Source organism: Salmo salar, chromosome ssa25, assembly GCF_905237065.1.
Source record: "Salmo salar chromosome ssa25, Ssal_v3.1, whole genome shotgun sequence".
Lineage (NCBI taxonomy): Eukaryota > Metazoa > Chordata > Actinopteri > Salmoniformes > Salmonidae > Salmo > Salmo salar.
The window spans coordinates 42,440,716-42,461,079 of NC_059466.1; the positions used below are offsets into that span (position 1 = coordinate 42,440,716).

Sequence of the window (20,364 nt, forward strand, 5' to 3'; positions counted from 1 at the left end):
TATGTGATATAAGTAAGCATTTTGTTTGTTGACATCACACTCAGTAGTTATTAGAGACACCTGCTGATAAATTGTGTTGCTAATGCTAACGTCTTTATTTATTATTGCCTACAAATCAGGTTAAATACATTACAATTCTGCTAATGCTCCTAATTGTATGGTGGAAATGAGACATTACTGTGGATAACCTAGATATTAAAACATCCCACATCCCATATAACTGCTTCCTGGCTCTGTCTTCCATTCACCATAACAACAATTTTAGGAAAAGAAATTGAATGGGAAAGGAATTTTTTAAAGAAATATCAGCCAGGATGTGTTTTTACTCCTGCTTCTCTCACTATGTTAAATATCAGCCAGGATGTGTTTTTAACCCTGCTTCTCTCACTGTGTTAAATATAAGCCAGGATGTGTTTCTACCCCTGCTTCTCTCACTATGTTAAATATCAGCCAGGATGTGTTTTTAACCCTGCTTCTCTCACTGTGTTAAACATAAGCCAGGATGTGTTTCTACCCCTGCATCTCTCACTATGTTAAATATCAGCCAAGATGTGTTTCTACCCCTGCCTCTCTCACTATGTTAAATATAAGCCAGGATGTGTTTCTACCCTTGCCTCTCTCACTATGTACTTTGTATCTCTTTCATTTAGTAGTCAGTTGTTTCAGACCTTGTTTTTGACAACAGGGGTGGGATGTGTGTTTTAAAGCTTTGGATTGAAATTGACAATCCCCTGGCATGTGTTGACAATAATGCTTGACATAACTGAAGAGCTAGAAGTTGTTTTTGAAGGGGAAAGTTATTTTGGAAAACATTTCCCTGACAAAGATTGGTAACTATAGTGAAGGAAATGTGTCCTACCTCCCTACCCTGGCACCACCCACACAAACACATTATTAAATACTGTACATATTGTAACACAACAGTTAAAAGCATTATTTGGCTAACGAGTGGCACAGCGGTCTAAGGCACTGCATCTCAGTGCTTGAAGCATCACTACAGACCCTGGTTTGAATCCAGGCTGTATCACAACCGGCTGTGATTGGGAGTCCCGTAGGGCGGCGCACAACTGGTTCAGCGTCGTCTGGGTTTGGCCGGTGAAGGCCGTCATTGTAAATAAGAATTTGTCCTTAAGTGACTTGCCTAGTTTAATTTAAAATATTTATATATATATATATATATATATATATATATATATATATATATATATATATATATATATATATATAAATAAAAATAAAAGAAAGGTGGCAAATGCACTTTTCCAAATATCTCCAAATGTTTTGGTTCGATAAGTCAGATAAATCAGGATTCTGTTTAAAGTCTTTAAAAAGCTGTGGTATTACACCTGTAGCGTTCCCCTAACGTTAAGTATGACTGAACATAGCTAACACTTTACGTCTGTTCTGTCAGATGCTCCCTCTCTCTCCTGAAGCCTAGCCTCCTGCTGCTCCTCCTCCTCACTACTCCTCTCCTCACGCACTTACAACCACCACTCTGGCAGACACCGTAGAGCCACACCTTCCTGTGTGATTGGATTTCTTATTAGCCCAGACGCCAAGCGAACACCTCCTAGCTGATTGCCGGTGTGACTGCAATGCTAATCAGACACAACGCTAGTGGATTTCCATCCAAATGAGAGGCTTACAGCACCTTGTGTAAATTACACCACAGCATCACTGATATATTGGCATTCCTCTCAGTCCCTCAGTCCCTCAGGCTGGCTTAAGATGCACTGTCTCCTCACCTGCCGACTGGTTAACGTTAATGGTCTGGATACTAAAAGGCTGGTGGGATTATCACACCTTACTCATTGACTACACAAAACAGATTATTTTTTTCTTCTTCTCCCTATCAAAGAGCTCCTCGTTGGACATCAGGTGCTCAACTCGAGGGCTTATGTAACATGGTTCGATCCCACTTAGGATTCAAACTCATGCATGAGCACAAGCACTCAGTAATCAAGTCATCGTACATAATGGGCTGAAGATGTAGCCAATAACCATGTTTTTTTTTTGGCGTTAGGCAAATATTTTTTTAATGTCAATGTACAGTATGTAGCAACCTAATTTTGCTAAAAGACAACTTTCTGATGCTCACCCCCCCCCCCCTGAACACCCCAAACACACATAATAATTCACCATGACCAACTATGCCAATGACAGAGGTGCCTGAAAGCAGGTCATTTCTGTTGTTTTTTTTACCTATTTTGTTGTGGTCGTTATCCTTCATGATTTTCTGGTAGCACTCAAACTGGGCTGTCACAATCTTGTTCCTGGTTACTCCTATATCGTGGTAGACATTCAGCTGTAGGTGCTGCTGGGTACTGTTCACCTCTGGGCTAGCCGCAACTAAGATCTGCAAGGAGAACCCATCACATCACATACCATACCATAACCCATACCATACCATAACAAACAGCATCACATCACATACCATACCATAACACATAGCATCACATAGCATACCATAACAAATAGCATCACATCACATACCATAACATAACACATAGCATCACATACCATACTGTAACATAGCATGGGGCTGCAGGTAGCCTAGTGGTTAGAGCGTTGGGCCAGTAACCGAAAGGTTGCTAGATTGAATCCCTGCGCTGACAAGGTAAAAATCTGTTTTTCTGCCACTGTTCTTAACTGACTTGCCTGGTTAAATAAAATACACTGCTTTTGTATTCAATGGCTTTTTTGCTGTCCTGACATTTTTGTTCTAGATCAGTCTGCCAGTGTCCTGACCTATATGTTATTATATTGACCACTTGCTAATCATACAGGCACCTTATTGATTACTCATCAATATAAACATTCATTCACCAAAGTTATTTAGGTTTCCCGCATAAAGAAATCACTAGAGCGAGAAAGGATACATACACCAATTAATGCTTCCAACCAACCATGGTGTTGTACTACTGAGCAGAGTAGGGATAGGGGGCAGTATTTTCACGTCCGGATAAAAAACGTACCCGATTTAATCTGGTTATTACTCCTGCCCAGAAACTAGAATATGCATATAATTAGTAGATTTGGATAGAAAACACCCTAAAGTATCTAAAACTGTTTGAATGGTGTCTGTGAGTATAACAGAACTCATATGGCAGGCCAAAACCTGAGAAGATTCTATATGGGAAGTGCTCTGTCTGACCATTTCTTGTCCTTCTATAGCCTCTTTATCGAAAATACAGTATCTCTGCTGTAACGTGACATTTTCTAAGGCTTTCATTGGCTCTAGGAAGGCGCCAGAACGTTGAATGATAGCTCTGCAGTCTCTGGGCGAAAAACAGCAGGGGTTTTGGTGAGTGGTCCTTCTGAGGACAATGACACTGGTGTGCGCATGCATGTGACAACTCCATGTTTTACTTTCAGTGTTTGAACGGATACAACGTCTCCCGGTTGGAATATTATCGCTATTTTACGAGAAAAATTGCATAGAAATAGATTTTAAACAGCGTTTGACATGCTTTGAAGTACGGTAATGGAATATTTTGAAATTCTTTGTCACGAAACGCGCCGGCGCGTCACCCTTCGGATAGTGACTTGAACGCACGAACAAAACAGAGCTATTTGGATATAACTATGGATTATTTGGAACCAAAACAACATTGGTTGTTGAAGTAGAAATCCTGGGAGTGCATTCTGACGAAGAACAGCAAAGGTAATCCAATTTTTCTTATAGTAAATCTGAGTTTGGTGAGTGCCAAACTTGGTGGGTGTCAAAATAGCTAGCCGTGATGGCCGGGCTATATACTCAAAATATTGCAAAATGTGCTTTCACCGAAAAGCTATTTTAAGATCGGACACCGCGATTGCATAAAGGAGTTCTGTATCTATAATTCTTAAAATAATTTTTATGTTTTTTGTCAACGTTTATCGTGAGTAATTTAGTAAATTCACCGGAAGATTTCGATGGGTATGCTAGTTCTGAACATCACATGCTAATGTAAAAAGCAGTTTTTTGATATAAATATGAACTTGATTGAACAAAACATGCATGTATTGTATAACATAATGTCCTAGGAGTGTCATCTGATGAAGATCATCAAAGGTTAGTGCTGCATTTAGCTGTGGTTTGGGTTTATGTGACATATATGCTTGCTTGGGAAATGGCTGTGTGATTATTTGTGTCTATGTACTCTCCTAACATAATTTAATGTTTTGCTTTCGCTGTAAAGCCTTTTTGAAATCGGACGACGTGGTTAGATAAAGGAGAGTCTTATCTTTCAAATGGTGTAAAATAGTCATATGTTCGAGAAATTGAAATTATAGCATTTTTAAGGTTTTTCGTATTTCGCGCCAGGCGCTACCATTGGATATTGGCAAGGCGTTCCGCTGTCCATAAGACATGGCACACATGTTATACAGTGTATGAATCCCCCCTCTGACACAGTAGACAATATAGTCCTGCACTTATGGGTGTGTGTGTGTGTGTGTGTGTGTCTGTGTGCATGTGTATGTGTGTGCATGTATGTGTGTGTATATGTATGTGTGTGTATATGTATGTATGTGTGTGTGTGTGTGTGTGTGTGTGTGTGTGTGTGTGTGTGTGTGTGTGTGTGTGTGTGTGTGTGTGTGTGTGTGTGACAGAGAGAGCGACAGATAGAGATACATAGTAAATAGAGAAAAAGAGAGGGTGAAGAAAGTAAACTCTTGCCTCAGTAGCAGTGCCCAGTAGGAGACAGATGACCATCCAAAAGTACCCAAAACAATCCATCTTCTTTTTTTGCATATCAAATGATCCACTCTTCTGGTTATTACTCCTTCTTTAATGACTATCGATCTGTTGAAAGGAAAAAAGGCCATTGAAACACAGACTCACATTGTCATTTACACCATTAACTGTTTCATAGTAAGAAGAGAGTTTGGACGGGGTTTCCCAGTAATTATTTTTTTTTGTATTAAAACAACAACATTGGATGTTCTAAGTCCACAAAAATGCTTAAAACACATTAGGAGACCCATTGTGAGGTCTGGAAAAATTGTAAAATTGTTGAATTCTGGGTGTAGTTACCCTTTAACTCAACTGGGCACCACCCAAAGACCGTTGTTTGGTCGGCTGAGTTTCTGTAGCATTCATCTGATTGCAGAGTTTGCATAACAAATAGCCACTGGGTCGATGCAAATAATCATGATATCATTCTAGCAGGAAGGCACAGGCTACTTTGTAGTTAACATTTAATTGAGAAGATTTTTGGGAATGCCTTTCCGTCTACCAGCAGACGGTAATCATTTGCAATAACGCTAATGTCTACAAAGTGACATACGCACGCACACACAACACACAAAACACACAGACAGGGACGGGAGGTAGTCTACTGTAAAATGCTGTTTTTGGATATAAATATGAACTTGATGGAACAAAAAATGCATGTATTGTATAACATAATGTCCTAGGAGTGTCATCTGATGGAGATTGACAAAAGTTAGTGCATAATTCAAGCTGGTTTCTGCTTTTGGTGACGCCTGACCTTGAATTGAAAATGGATGTTTGTACTTTTGTGGCTATGTACTGTCCTAACATAATCTAACTTTATGCTTTTGCCGTAAAGCCTCTTTGAAAATCGAACAATGTGGTTAGATTAAGGAGATGTTTATCATTTAAATTGTGTAAAATAGTTGATTGTTTGAGAAATTGAAATTATTAGATTTTTGATGTTTTGAATTTCCAGCCTTGTTAGCAATCCCGGCTCGGGGTTCATTGCTAACCTGTAGCCCCAACAGGTTTTAAGAGAGTTGGGCCAGTATTCGAAAGGTCACTGGTTCGAATCCCCGAGCCAGCAAGATGGAAAAAATCTGCCGTTCTGCCATTGAGCAAGGCAGTTAACCGCCAACAAGTCATCCCCGGGCATGGATGTTGATTAAGGCAGCTCCCTGCACCTCTCTGATTCAGAGGGGTTGGGTTAAATGTGAAAGACACATTTCAGTTGAATGCATTCAGTGGTGTAAAGGGGTATCCCCCTTTCCTGTGCCGTTGCAGGAAAATATGATTTCCTACTAAGTTCAATAGATTGATGAATTCTATCCTATTTCTCTCTCTGGTTCTTTCCCTCAGCCCATAACTCTATCCTGTTTCTCTCTCTGGTTATCTCTATCCTGTTTCTCTATCTGGTTAAAAGGGCTTCCATTTAACATGAACATCACAACAATCAACACCATTACATTTCCATCCCTCCTTCATCACTTGTTCCCTCCAATATAAACACATACACCAGTGGCGGTCGGTGCCGTTGTATTCCTTCCCGCATCTATGCACACGCCTCTCACCTCTTCCCTTCGCTTGTGGACTTCAATGCACATCAGCTGTATGTGACCAGGCGAAAAAAACTTTTCAAGCCAAACAGCTACACGCTGCCTACATAGTTGTTAACATTATTAGCTAAAGTAACGTCATAATCAGCAAAGCTAATAGAACTAACACATTAGTAAACCCGAAACAATCATGCAGTAACGTTACAGTGTACAGTCATTAAGCAGTTACACCGGCGGGCCCCGGGGGCAATAAATTAGTCAAACCAAAAAGCTTGACTTGGAAGAGTTCCAGTGTTGTGTTGGATAGTCATAACCAGCTAGTTAACATAGCATCCCTCTGTTTGAACAGTGTGTTTCAGTAGGCTAAACTAGCTGGCTACATTTGCTAGTTAAGTAAGTGGAAAAAATAGACACACTCTCTTTCTCTCTCCATTTCTCTCTTGCTTCTCCTTCATTTTGTAAGAAATTAATTTGCTAAAACATTTTCACCTACTGTCTTTTTTGCTCTTTGAGTCAACTACTCACCACATTGTATGCACTGCAGTGTTAGCTAGCTGTAGCTTATGCTTTGACTGGTGGAGGCTCTGTTCATGCTGCAAGAGCTCGGATAGGTTGGATGACATTGTCAGGAAGTTGTCATAATTACTGTGTAAGTTTATGGAAGGGGGTGAGAACCATGAGCCTCCTAGGTATTGTATTGAAGTCAGTGTACCAAGAGGAGGACGGAAGCTAGCTGTCCTCCGGCTACACCATGGTGCTACCCTACAGAGTGTTGTTGAGGCTACTGTAGACCTTATTTGCAAAATAGTGTGTTTTAATCAATGATTTGGTGACATATGATTATATTTCGTATGGTTTTATCTAAAAAGGATAACTTTTTAAATGCTTTACAATTTAAATTTGCTCTCTACCTAAATCAAATGAACTCTCAAAGGAAGTGAGCGCTCTTGTCCCCCCTCCTCAGATTATTCCCAACCACAGACATCACATGGGCTCCGTAGTGCAGCTATGGGCTGTGCTGTGCCATCACCATTACTTAAATCAACAGAGCATGCATATGTACTCCAGTTCAGTTCTTATTGGACAGTTCTTATTGGCCTAGAGGATGTACAGAGGGCACTGGGGACAGTGAAGAAACACCTGATCTCTAATATGTTCAAACTTTATTGACTTGGAGGCATATTTCTGGTACATTTTCTCATCTTGGTGTAGTCCTGATGTATTTGTAAATAACTCACCACTGTGGCTGAAGACATACACTGAAAAAAGCATTTGCTAGTCCACACAATCTTTGAGGAAAGTCTTTATATTGCTCTCTTTGTATTTTGAAATTCACATAGAGTATTTGCATTAACATTACATTTTGAAATTCCCAATGCATACAGTTGACACAAGTCTTTGTCAGGTGCATCAGAACATCAGTCTCTTGGACATTATTGTATATGAATCACGATTTAGAAGCGTCGTCCTGACACTTTGGACAGGAAAGCTTACAGATTGTCCCTTTAACATGAGGATTGTGGAATTTGTCAGGAAAGAGCCACAGAAGACTATGCATTTAAAGCAGCATGGCAATGGTTTGAGGTTGCAGCACGGCTGGTGAATAGTTTAGAAGACACAATTCAAATGTGCACATGCCCCTCAAGTTGAACAAGTTTGCTTTTCAAAATCGAGGGAAGATGAGGGAATTTCATTTTTAGCCAAATGTGGTTGCCGTATTGGCCTAGATAAGACTACATTTCTGCACAAACGTCATTTAGCACACACTCTTATCCAGAGCAACTTACAGTAGTGAGTGCATAGGTTTTCATATTTGTTCATACTGGTCTAGCACTTACAAGCAATAATACAGCTGATTACCAAGACATGCAGACATGTTTGGAGAGTCAGAGTTCCGTATGATGCATCGGCTGAACATTGCCATCATTGCAGTAATGTTGCTATTTGGATAGCTGTTAGCCGGAACAGACATAACTATTGAAAAAGCAGTGAAGAGCATTCCTGACACACAAGCCTCAATTGTGTATACAACGGTTATAACAGAATATGTTAGCTAAATATGTATGTTTATGGAAGGGGAGCTGTGCTGCTTGACTGGATGGGTTAAGTGAACTGAAATCCACTTAATGGCCTAAAGGAGTAGGACATTTTTATCCTTCAAGTTGCATGGCTAATTCAATTAAACTGGAAGGCAATTGAGCCAGGAGAATAGGAAATACAGCTGAGAGAAAAACATTACTGTTTGTATTCAAGAACATCCAGCCAGGGGGGCCTCCCGAGTGGAGCGGCGTTCTAAGGCAGTGCTCCAGCCTGGTGTTCGATCACAGCAGGTCATGACCGGGAGCCCCATAGGGAGGCCCCCCGGCTGGAAGTTCTTGAATACAAACAGCAATGTTTTTCTCTCAGTTGTTCATACTGGTCTAGCCAGGGGCTTTCTGGGGGCTTTCCTTGGCTCATCGCGGTCTAGCAACTCCTTGTGGATGGCTGGGCACCTGCAAGCTGACTTAGGTCATCAGTCGAATGGTGTGTCCTCTGACACATTGATACAGCTGACTTCCGGGATAGGCCAGCTGCAAAGTCAAAATTGCCCATAAGGCCTATTGTAAAAATGTATGAAAACAAAAATGAGCTTTTTGGTCTCAATTTAGGCATTAGTTTTGCAATCTGGTCTAGGTTAGGGTTTAGCATTGTGTAAAATCAGATTTTATGACTTTGTGGCTGTGCTAGATAGTGACCACCCTGCAGAGCTGCCTCCAGAACAACATTCATGACGAAAAACGCTAACCTGCAGAACTTTCCTGCAATGTAGGAAATGTAAAGCGTATACTGTATTTGAGGTTCTGAAGTTTCCCATTTCCACTTTGAAATGTCAGACTTGATTTTCCTTTACGAAAAATGTATCAACCCCCACAAAAATGTCCATTAATTACAATCCACCTAATTATTCAGATTTCCAGTTGCTGCAGTATTCTTTTCCTGCAGTAGCAAACTGGCTCAAATTAAGATCCTACATCATACCTCTGCCTCAGAGCCCAACAATCATGAACATGGTTAACTTCACTTCATCCTGCGCTATGCTATATAGATCCAGGCCAAGGGAATGAATGCCAGCCTCCCAAGTGTGCTTTGAGTTAAAACCCCATTACACTGGGGGGAATGCTGGAACTGGATTTGTAAAACATTATGGCAACGTGCAAATTGGAAACAGACCGGAAACTATCAGCTGTACTGTCACAAGCTAATGGTCCTCATTGCCAAATCCCCCAGCTGTATTGGAACAACTGACTCCAGCCTTTTACAAACTGAGATTCCAATCAAGGATGGATCTGTCCAATGACAACATAGGCTTAAAACATATTACAGAATTCATCCATGGTTTATTTGGATAGGATTTAGATACGCAGTGGTACTTCATGATACACATCCCAGTGGGTAAAACTTGGCAAAACTGATTAACCTGTTTGGGATAGGGGGCAGTATTTTCACGGCCGGATAAAAAACGGACCCGATTTAATGTGGTTACTACTCCTGCCCAGAAACTAGAATATGCATATAATTAGTAGATTTGGATAGAAACCACTCTAAAGTTTCTAAAACTGTTTGAATGGTGTCTGTGAGTATAACAGAACTCATATGGCAGGCCAAAACCTGAGAAGATTCTATACAGGAAGTGGCCTGTCTGACAATTTGTTCTCCTTCTAGGGCATCTCTATCAAAAATACAGCATCTCTGCTGTAACGTGACATTTTCTAAGGCTTTCATTGGCTCTCAGCAGGCGCCAGAAAGTGGAATGAGAGCTCTCCAGTCTCTGGGCGAAAAACAGAAGGAGTTTTTGTGAGTGGTCCTGCTGAGAACAATGACACTGGAGCAATGACATATATGCTTGCTTTGAAAATGGCTGTGTGATTATTTTTGGGAGGGTACTCTCCTGACATAATCTAATGTTTTGCTTTCGCTGTAAAGCCTTTTTGAAATCGGACAATGGAATATTTGAGAAATTTAAGTTATAGCATTTATGCGGTATTTGTATTTCGCGCCACACGATTCCACTGGCTGTTGACTAGGTGGGACGCAAACGTCCCACCTTGCCCAGGGAGGTTCTCTAACCACATTGTCCGATTTCAAAAAGGCTTTACAGCGAAAGCAAAACATTAGATTATGTCAGGAGAGTTCCCTCCCAAAAATAATCACACAGCCATTTTCAAAGCAAGCATATATGTCACAAAAACCAAAACCACAGCTAAATACAGCACTAACCTTTGATGATCTTCATCAGATGACACTCCTAGGACATTATGTTATAGAATACATGCATGTTTTGTTCAACCAAGTTCATATTTATATCAAAAAACAGCTTTTACATTAGCATGTGATGTTCAGAACTAGCATACCCACCGCAAACTTCCGGTGAATTTACTAAATTACCCACGATAAACGTTGACAAAAAACATAACAATTATTTAATGAATTATAGATACAGAACTCCTTTATGCAATCGAGGTGTCAGATTTTAAATTAGATTTTCGGCGAAAGCACATTTTGCAATATTCTGAGTACATAGCCCGGCCATCATGGCTAGCTAACTTGACACCCACCAAGTTTGGCCCTCACCAAACTCAGATTTACTATAAGAAAAATTTGATTACCTTTGCTGTTCTTCGTAAGAATGACCTCCCAGGACTTCTACTTCAACAACAAATGTGACAAAAAAAATGCAAAATATTCCATTACCGTACTTCGAAGCATGTCAAACGCTGTTTAAAATAAATTTTTATGTGATTTTTCTCATAAAATAGCGATAATATTCCAACCGGGCGATGTTCTATTCGTTCAAAGAGAGAAAGAAAAACATGGAGTCCTCTCGTGCATGCGCGCTCCAGTGTCAGTGTTCCCTGCCTGACCACTCACAAAAACTCCTGCTGTTTTTCGCCCAGAGACTGCAGAGCTCTCATTCCACTTTCTGGCGCCTTCTGAGAGCCAATGGAAGCCTTAGAAAATGTCACGTTACAGCAGAGATGCTGTATTTTTGATAGACATGCCCTAGAAGGACAACAAATTGTCAGACAGGGCACTTCCTGCATGGAATCTTCTCAGGTTTTGGCCTGCCATATGAGTTCTGTTATACTCACAGACACCATTCAAACAGTTTTAGAAACTTTAGAGTGTTTTCTATCCAAATCGACTAATTATATGCATATTCTCATTTCTGGGTAAGAGTAGTAACCAGTTTAAATCGGGTACATTTTTTATCCGGCTGTGAAAATACTGTCCCCTAGCCCCAACAGGATAAAGGAGAGTCTTGTCTTTAAAATAGTGTAAAATAGTCATATGTTTGAGAAATTGAAGTTATAGCATTTTTGAGGTATTTGTATTTCGCGCCATGCTATACCATTGGATATTGGTGAGGCGTTCCGCTAGCAGAACGTCTGTCCCTAACAGGTTAAAATGAAGTCAACCAGTTTTGCCCGCTGGGGTATCGACAGAGAGGTTTGTAGAAATGTGTTATCTAATCAGCAAACCATCTTAAAAACCTGTTATGGCAAGGCGGAACCCCTCGACAATATCTGATGAAATGGCAGGGCGCGAAATTCCCCAAAAATTATTTGAAATATTTAACTTTCATACAAGTGCAATACACCAAATTAAAGCTTAAATTCTTGTTAATCCAACCACAGTCTCCGATTTCAAAAAGGCTTTGCGGCGAAAGCATACCTTGTGATTATGTTAGGTCAGCGCCTAGTCACAAAAAAACATACAGCCATTTTCCAGCCAAAGAGAGGAGTCACAAAAAGCAGAAATAGAGATAAAATGAATCACTAACCTTTGATGATCTTTATCAGATGGCAGTCATAGGACTTCATGTTACACAATACATGTATGTTTTGTTCGATAAAGTTCATATTTATATCCAAAAATCTCAGTTTACATTGGCGCGTTATGTTCAGTAATGTTTTGCCTACAAAACATCCGGTGACTTTGCAGAGACCCACATCAATTTACAGAAATACTCATCATAAACGTTGATGAAAGATACAAGTGTTATGCATAGAATTAAAGATAAACTTCTCCTTAAAAAAGGCCCTAATGATTTATGCTATACAACGTTTGACATGTTTGAACGAACGTAAATATATTTTTTCCCCTCGTTCATGACGAGAAGTCCGGCTGGCTTAGATCATGTGCTAACAAGACGGAGATTTTTGGACATAAATGATGAGCTTTTTTGAACAAAACTACATTCGTTATGGACCTGTGATACCTGGAAGTGACATCTGATGAAGAGAATCAAAGGTAATGGATTATTTACATAGTATTTTCGATTTTAGATCTCCCCAACATGACGTCTAGTCTGTATCGCAACGCGTATTTTTCTGGGCGCAGTGCTCAGATTATTGCAAAGTGTGATTTCCCAGTAAGGTTATTTTTAAATCTGGCAAGTTGATTGCATTCAAGAGATGTAAATCTATAATTCTTTAAATGACAATATAATATTTTACCAATGTTTTCTAATTTTAATTATTTAATTTGTGACGCTGACTTGACTGCCGGTTATTGGAGGGAAACGATTTCCTCAACATCAATGCCATAGTAAAACGCTGTTTTTGGATATAAATATGAACTTGATAGAACTAAAAATGCATGCATTGTCTAACATAATGTCCTAGGAGTGTCATCTGATGGAGATTGTAAAAGGTTAGTGCATCATTTTAGCTGGTTTTATGGTTTTGGTGACCCTGTCTTTGAATCGACAAAACATTACACACAACTCTTGTAAATGTACTGTCCTAACATACTCTAAATTTATGCTTTCGCCGTAAAACCTTTTTGAAATCGTAAAACGTGGTTAGATTAAGGAGATGTTTATCTTTCAAAGGGTGTAAAATAGTTGTATGTTTGAAAAATTTGAATTTTGACATTTATTTGGATTCAAATTTGCCGCTCTTGAAATGCACCTGCTGTTGATGGAGTGCACCACGGGTGGCACGCTAGCGTCCCACCTAGCCCATAGAGGTTAATGCAACCGCTGTGTCAGATTTCAAAAAAGCTTTACAGCGAAAGCACACCTTGCAATAATCTGAGTACAGCGCTCAGCCACCAAAACAAGACATACAGATACTCGCCATGTTGTGGAGTCAACAAAGTCAGAAATAGCATTATAAATATTCACTTACCTTTCATGATCTTCATCGGAATGCACTCCCAGGAATCCCAGTTCCACAATAAATGTTTGTTTTGTTTCGATAAAGTCCATATTTATGTCCAAATACCTCCTTTTTGTTCGCACGTTCAGTTCACTAATCCAAATGCACAATGCGCGAGCACTAAATTCAGACGAAAAGTCAAAAAAGTTCCATTACAGTTTGTAGAAACATGTCAAACGATGTATAGAATCAGTCTTTAGGATGTTTTTATCATAAATCTTCAATAATATTCCAACCGGACAATTCCTTTGTCTTTAGAAAGGAAAGGGAACGCAGCTCGCACTCACGGACACGCGCAAGACTTAGCTCATGGCATTCTGCCAGACCCCTGATTCAAACAGCTCTCATTCTCTCCCCCTTCACAGTAGAAGCCTGAAACAACGTTCTAAAGACTGTTGACATCTAGTGGAAGCCTTAGGAAGTGCAATATAACCCCATAGACACTGTATATTGGATAGGCAATCACTTGAAAAACTACAAACCTCAGATTTCCCACTTCCTGGTTGGATTTTTCTCAGGTTTTTGCCTGTCATATGAGTTCTGTTATACTCACAGACATCATTCAAACAGTTTTAGAAACTTCAGTGTTTCCTATCCAAATCTACTAATAATATGCATATCTTAGCTTCTGGGCCTGAGTAGCAGGCAGTTTACTCTGGGCACGCTTTTCATCCAAACGTGAAAATACTGCTCCCTATCTTAAGATACCAATAGAGAAATACTTAGCTCTATGTGAAAAGTGGCTGAGAAACTTTTTACTGTGAAAGACAATATCTGCAAAAGCCATTCCCATTTCATTGTTGTTGTAATCTGGACATTCACAAAATATCTTCAATTGTTGTATATTTTCAAGACGAATTACCATGACTTTAACAATCCTAATGATATATCACTTTGTAAAACATTGAAAGGATTGTTTGAGATTGAGATGAGGAATACATTTTCAGAATGATATAATGTTTATAGTAAATCTAAAAGTACAAGTACAACCCACAGGAATAAGTAGTTGTTAAAGTGCTTTAGGAGGACCACCCAGCCCTTCCCATGAATCATGTTGCCATGGACTACAGCTATTATTTGCTATGGAAATACCCTATGTCTGGCGCTGCACACAATGGAGGAACACAAAGATTATGGATATACTGACAAGATACATGTCTCTCTGCCCTAACAATGGGCTGTCTAGCTCCCGCCTGTCCTTTCTTTAGATTGGTGGATACATCTCATTATTGTAATCCTTTTTTGAATGTTCGATGAGTGTTGTTGATGTCAACCGCCTGTATTCAAAATAGAGAGATGCTATGCTACTAGCCTCATGCCATAAATATGCATAGCCATCTTGAGACAACTCCAATATTAAGTGTTTTTTCTCAAAGTTGCCGGGATGTAACGTGCCCAACTTACTGCATATGTAATCCATTTTAAATTCAGGTTGTAACACAACAAGGTGTGGAATAAGTCAAAGGGTATGAATACTTTCCGAAGGCACTGCAGCTCTGATATTTGGGTAAGACAAGAGAAGAACCAAGGGCTCATTAAATAGGATGAAATGTTCATTGCAGATACAATTCTACTGTAATAAAATGAAAGAGTAAAGATGATTTAATCTAGTGGACTATCTAACCGTGTCCTTTCAATCCACTACATCTTTAGCTACAACAGGATGTTTTCTCTGTCTGAAACGCGGCCCACAGGGAAGGGCCTCAGCAGGTATCAGGTTGGTTATTTATCTACTTATTTATGTTTGTCTTGTACAGTACATACGTCAGAGTAGTAGGCCAGGATAGAGGTTAGTAACAGGGCCTTTGTCATGAAACAACCTTACTTCTTCTACATCTGAAGGCCCAGAGAGTTCCCTGAGAAATATGCAGAAAAGCTGCGAGTTCTCGCCCGCCGCCAGAAGCAAACAAAGGAACGATCCAGCGAGTGAGTAGCCTTTGCTTATTAACTCCATTGTCCGTCAATACAGTTGTGTGTTGTAAACATCCTACTGCCCCTTTCCAAGTTCCTCTGAATGGCATTTAGAAAAGCCATGTATTTGACAATTTAGAGAACTCTAAAAGATTGCACTCTTTTTCTCACAATATGAGCCGCTGCGATTACATTTATTGGTCAATAGCACACCAAACATAGACCAATCGCAAGGACACAAACATAAAATTGGCCAGATAGAATGCTTACATAATTCCCAATACTGTTTAAGAAAGTCAAATAGTAAAATGGCATAAGATAAGAGCTGTGTGTGTACATAAGAACAAAAACACTGCTGGCAAAATATCGTTAGTTGTTCATCTTTCTTTGTGAAATCGTGCAGTATTCACTACAGGTGGGTGTATTTTATTCTTCACATATTTCAAAATGACTTTACGATTCACAAGTTTTAACATTGAGTTCAACAACTGTGCAGGAAGGATCGTTGTGGAGAGAGGGAGGAAGTTGTCTCATTGGTTAGTGCTGCAGTCAACATGCAGCTTTAAAACATTAAACTAGTGGCAGATGTCACATGGGAACTAGGGGAGGACTGACAGGCTTCTGGTTGCATTTAGGTCTGAAATAACCCAGAGTAGCCCAGAGTAAACCTACTCCTTGGCCTGTATTCATAAAGAGCCTCAGAGAAGGAGTGCAGATTTAGAATCAGGACATCACAGTTCATTTATTATAATCTAAAAGGCAAAACTGAACCGAGATCGGTACTCCTACTCTGAGAAATTTTATGAATACAGGGCCAGGACAAAAAAAAACATACTCATTGGAGAAGCTTAGTAGAGAGTAAGCTATCAGGTTTTCCTTCACTGCATTACAAAGAGAAGTGGCACCTTATCCTTGACACAAGCATGGACTTTGATGAAAAGGTTTTTTCATTTTCTCCTGATAGTGTGCAGGTGAATGACGTACGGCACTCTTTCCTACAAGAGATACCGTAATTCAAGGCAACAGGTGGTTGAGTGCACAGGCATTATCAGCTGCGACCATGAAACACTTTTCTGGGGACCCGACATAAGGATTGCAGGTGGTAGATGATGTGTTTGAATGAATTTGAATCTAACTTTATGGAGAGCAGTTTATATTATCCAGCTGGGCTGTGTTTATTTGCATATGCTGCTTTTAAGACCTGCTAAGAAGCCCTGTGTTAACGTCAAGGGAATGCATTCGGTGAAACACCATTCAAAGCCAATTTTTTGTTAGACACATCTGTATGTCATAATTAAATATATTGAACTCTCTGTCTAGCAGCTATGGGGAACTTGGGTTGCAAAGGGATAGCAAATTAGCAATCATTGGTTGGTAGAATGTCTCTTGATGGGTAATGACCTTTGGTTCCTAGAATGTCTCTGGCCTGAACCAAAGAACACCCCTACCTTGTCACAACACAACGGATTGTCTCAAACGCATTTTAAGAAGGAAAGAAATGCCACAAATGAACTTACAACAAGGCACACCTGTTAATTGAAATGCATTCTAGGTGACTACCTCATGAAGCTGGTTGAGAGAATGCCAAGAGCGTGCAAAGCTGTCATCAAGGCTACTTTGAAGAACACTTTTTTGGTACCATATGTTACCATATGTATTCCATACATAGTTTTGATGTCTTCAATATTATTCTATAATGTAGAAAATAGCACAAATTAAGAAAAACCCTTGAATGAGTAGGTGTGTCCAAACTTTTGACGGGTACTGTATATATACACAACCATTCAAAAGTTTGGGGTCACTTAGAAATGTCCTTGTTTTTGAAAGAAAAGCACATTTTTCATCCATTAAAATAACATCAAATTGATCAGAAATACAGTGTAGACATTGTTAAACACCAGTCTCAACGTCAACAGTGAAGAGGTGACTATGGGATGCTGGCCTTCTAGGCAGAGTTCCTCTGTCCAGTGTCTGTGTTCTTTTGCCCATCTTAATCTTTTATTTTTATTGGCCAGTCTGAGATATGGCTTTTTCTTTGCATCTCTGCCTAGAAGGCCAGCATCCCGGAGTCGCCTCTTCACTGTTGACGTTGAGACTGGTGTTTTTTACTGGTACTATTTAATGAAGCTGACAGTCGAGGACGTGTGAGGTGTCTGTTTCTCAAACTAGACACTCTAATGTACTTGTCCTCTTGCTCAGTTGTGCACCGGGGCCTCCCACTCCTCTTTAAATTCTGATTAGCGCCAGTTTGTGCTGTTCTGTGAAGGGAGTAGTACACAGCGTTGTACGAGATCTTCAGTTTCTTGGCAATTTCTCGCATGGAATAGCCTTAATTTCTCAGAATAAGAATAGACTGACGAGTTTCAGAAAAAAAGTTATTTGTTTCTAGCCATTTTGAGCCTGTAATCGAACCCACAAATGCGGATGCTCCAGATACTCAACCTGATCAATTAGCCTTTTAAAATTATAAACTTGGATTAGCTAACACAACGTGCCATTGGAACACAGGCGTGATGGTTGCTGATAACAGGCATCTGTACACTAATGTAGATAATCCATTAAACATAATCTGTTCCCAACTACAATAGTCATTTACAACATTAACAATGTCTACACTGTATTTCCGATAGATTTGATGTTATTTAAATGGACTATATATATATATATGTGTGTGTGTGTGTGTGGGGGGGGGGTTTAAGCTAATAAGCTAATAGCTTATTAGCTTAATTTCTTCAAGAAACCTGACTACATTTAGGGAACATTGTCTCAGGACATTATCTAACAACCAACCCAGAAGCAGAGGACCAAACAAGAAAATGTTCTGTCATGTTCTCAGAACCTTCTAGGAACATTATTGAAATCTATTCTGGGCTGTGCACTGATAAATCCATGGCATCAGACCCTATGGGTAATCCCTAACATATGATCATGGACGTTCCTGGCCTCACATCTCAGGCGGTATCCATTTTAGCAGGACAGAACGGACGGGCCTCATCATGCTGGATCATAGTTTGCCTTGGGCACTACCAGATGTCAGGGAAAACAATAAAAAACCCACACAGACTCTAGGAAGGAGACGTTTTACAAGTGGACACGCAAGTAACCAAACGTGTTAGGCATGAATGTTATGATTAAACAACTATCATATAGAAAGAACATCTGACCCAGTTGTGGAAAACAGCAGTTAAACACAGAGGCACGCAGTATAAAGCAGACACTTATGTTGGGGCAAGAGAAGAGGCTTCATATTGGCACTGTAAGTGGGAGTGAAGGAGCTTATACCCGCTTTCCTCCTCATCCAGATGCCAAGCCTCTGTCTCTTCCCACACCGTCTGCAGATGGTTTGCCAACCCTCCCAAAGCTTGGCATGCACACTCAAGAATCTGTCCACCATTGTGTTACTCACTAGAGGGCTAAGACAAGGCCAGTGAAGGCATTCCGAACATTCGTTGAGAAGGAGGACGTCTCAAGGAGGTATCCCTGGTGCTAAATGACTATTGAACACACAATGGTAGCGCATGTTGTTATTACAAAAACATGGTACTAATGGACTTGACAAAAATGCTAATTCTGTTTCTGTAAGAAAATGCAAGGGTAAAGAGAAAACAAGTTTATTTGTTTTTTTTCCTTCATGAAATAGACTTGTCAAATCACAAGTGACCTTTGAAGGTTAAAACTAGAGAGATTATGAAATTTTGATGAGATTGAAGTGCAAACGTATCAAGTGCCATGTAATGTACCTTGCTGAAGTATCAGGACTGTGCCCAGAGCAAAATGAGGCACAGGACAGTCAGGACAGTCAGGAGAGTAAGGACAGCCAGGACAGTTAGGAATATAAGGAGAGTCATGACAGTAAGGACAGATAGAACAGTCAGGACAGTCAGTAAGGTCAGGACAGTCAGAACAGTCAGGACAGCCAGGACGGTCAGGACAGTCAGGAGACAGACAGGATAGTCAGGACAGCCAGGACGGTCAGGACAATCAGGATGGTCAGGACAGCCAAGACAGTCAGGACGGTCATGACAGCCAGTACGGTAAAGACAGTCAGGACAGTCAGGACAGCCAGGACAGTCAGGACAGTCAGGATGGTCAGGATGGTCAGGACAGCCAGGACAGTCAGGACAGTCAGGATGGTCAGGATGGTCAGGCCATTCAGGACAGCCAGGACAGTCAGGACAGTCAGGATGGTCAGGACAGCCAGGACAGTCAGGAGAGTCAGGAGAGTCAGGACAGTAAGGACAGACAGGACAGTCAGGAGAGTCAGGACAGTAAGGACAGACAGGACAGTCAGGATGGTCAGGACAGCCAGGACAGTCAGGAGAGTCAGGAGAGTCAGGACAGTAAGGACAGACAGGACGGTCAGGACAGTAAGGAATGGAAATGCCAGTTAGAAAAAATACCTGAAATACGGGTCAGCATCTACTTGTAATCATACTTCAACATCCAGGTATACAGCAACGATATTCTGAGATTTATAGCAATGTAATTTGACAGAGCCTGATATCTTATATTTCAACCATACAGACAAAGTTGACATGTCGCCCTTGTGTCATGGTAGACTAAACTAAGTTTAATTTTCTATGACATGTACATGTAATGCCTTGGAGAAGACAATCTTAAATTACTCAAGCGACATCATGAACTATCTTTCTCATTTAATAATTATTTATATATTTTTTACTGAAATGTTTGCCTGAAAACAAAGTACAACACTTATTCCCACCACTTTGGTTTGCTGCCTTCAATGTCATGTCATCCTTGAACAAAGCAATGTGTAATTATATAATTTGTTTACCAGGCGAAAAGGAAAAACAAGGGGAAACTCCAAAACAAGGGGAAAAACCAAAGAAAAGAAAACACACACACACACACACACACACACACACACACACATACATACACACATACACACACACACACACACACACACACACACACATACACACACACACACATACACACACACAGAGAGGACACTCATGGGGAATAATCTGGT

At 40.2% G+C, this 20,364-nt stretch overlaps 1 protein-coding gene across 1 annotated transcript in view; it reads right to left on the reverse strand.

Moving 5' to 3' along the window:
* Positions 1 to 20,364, reverse strand: part of LOC106586829 (calcitonin gene-related peptide type 1 receptor) — a 45,286-nt gene that overhangs the window by 9,324 nt on the left and 15,598 nt on the right. Inside the window, exons 2-3 of the mRNA XM_014174533.2 lie at positions 4,661 to 4,786; positions 2,203 to 2,356 (exon numbers count right to left, since the gene is read on the reverse strand). Of these exons, the coding sequence (XP_014030008.1) occupies positions 2,203 to 2,356; positions 4,661 to 4,735 (229 nt within the window). The 5' untranslated portion in view covers positions 4,736 to 4,786. The remainder of the gene's footprint in view (positions 1 to 2,202; positions 2,357 to 4,660; positions 4,787 to 20,364) is intronic.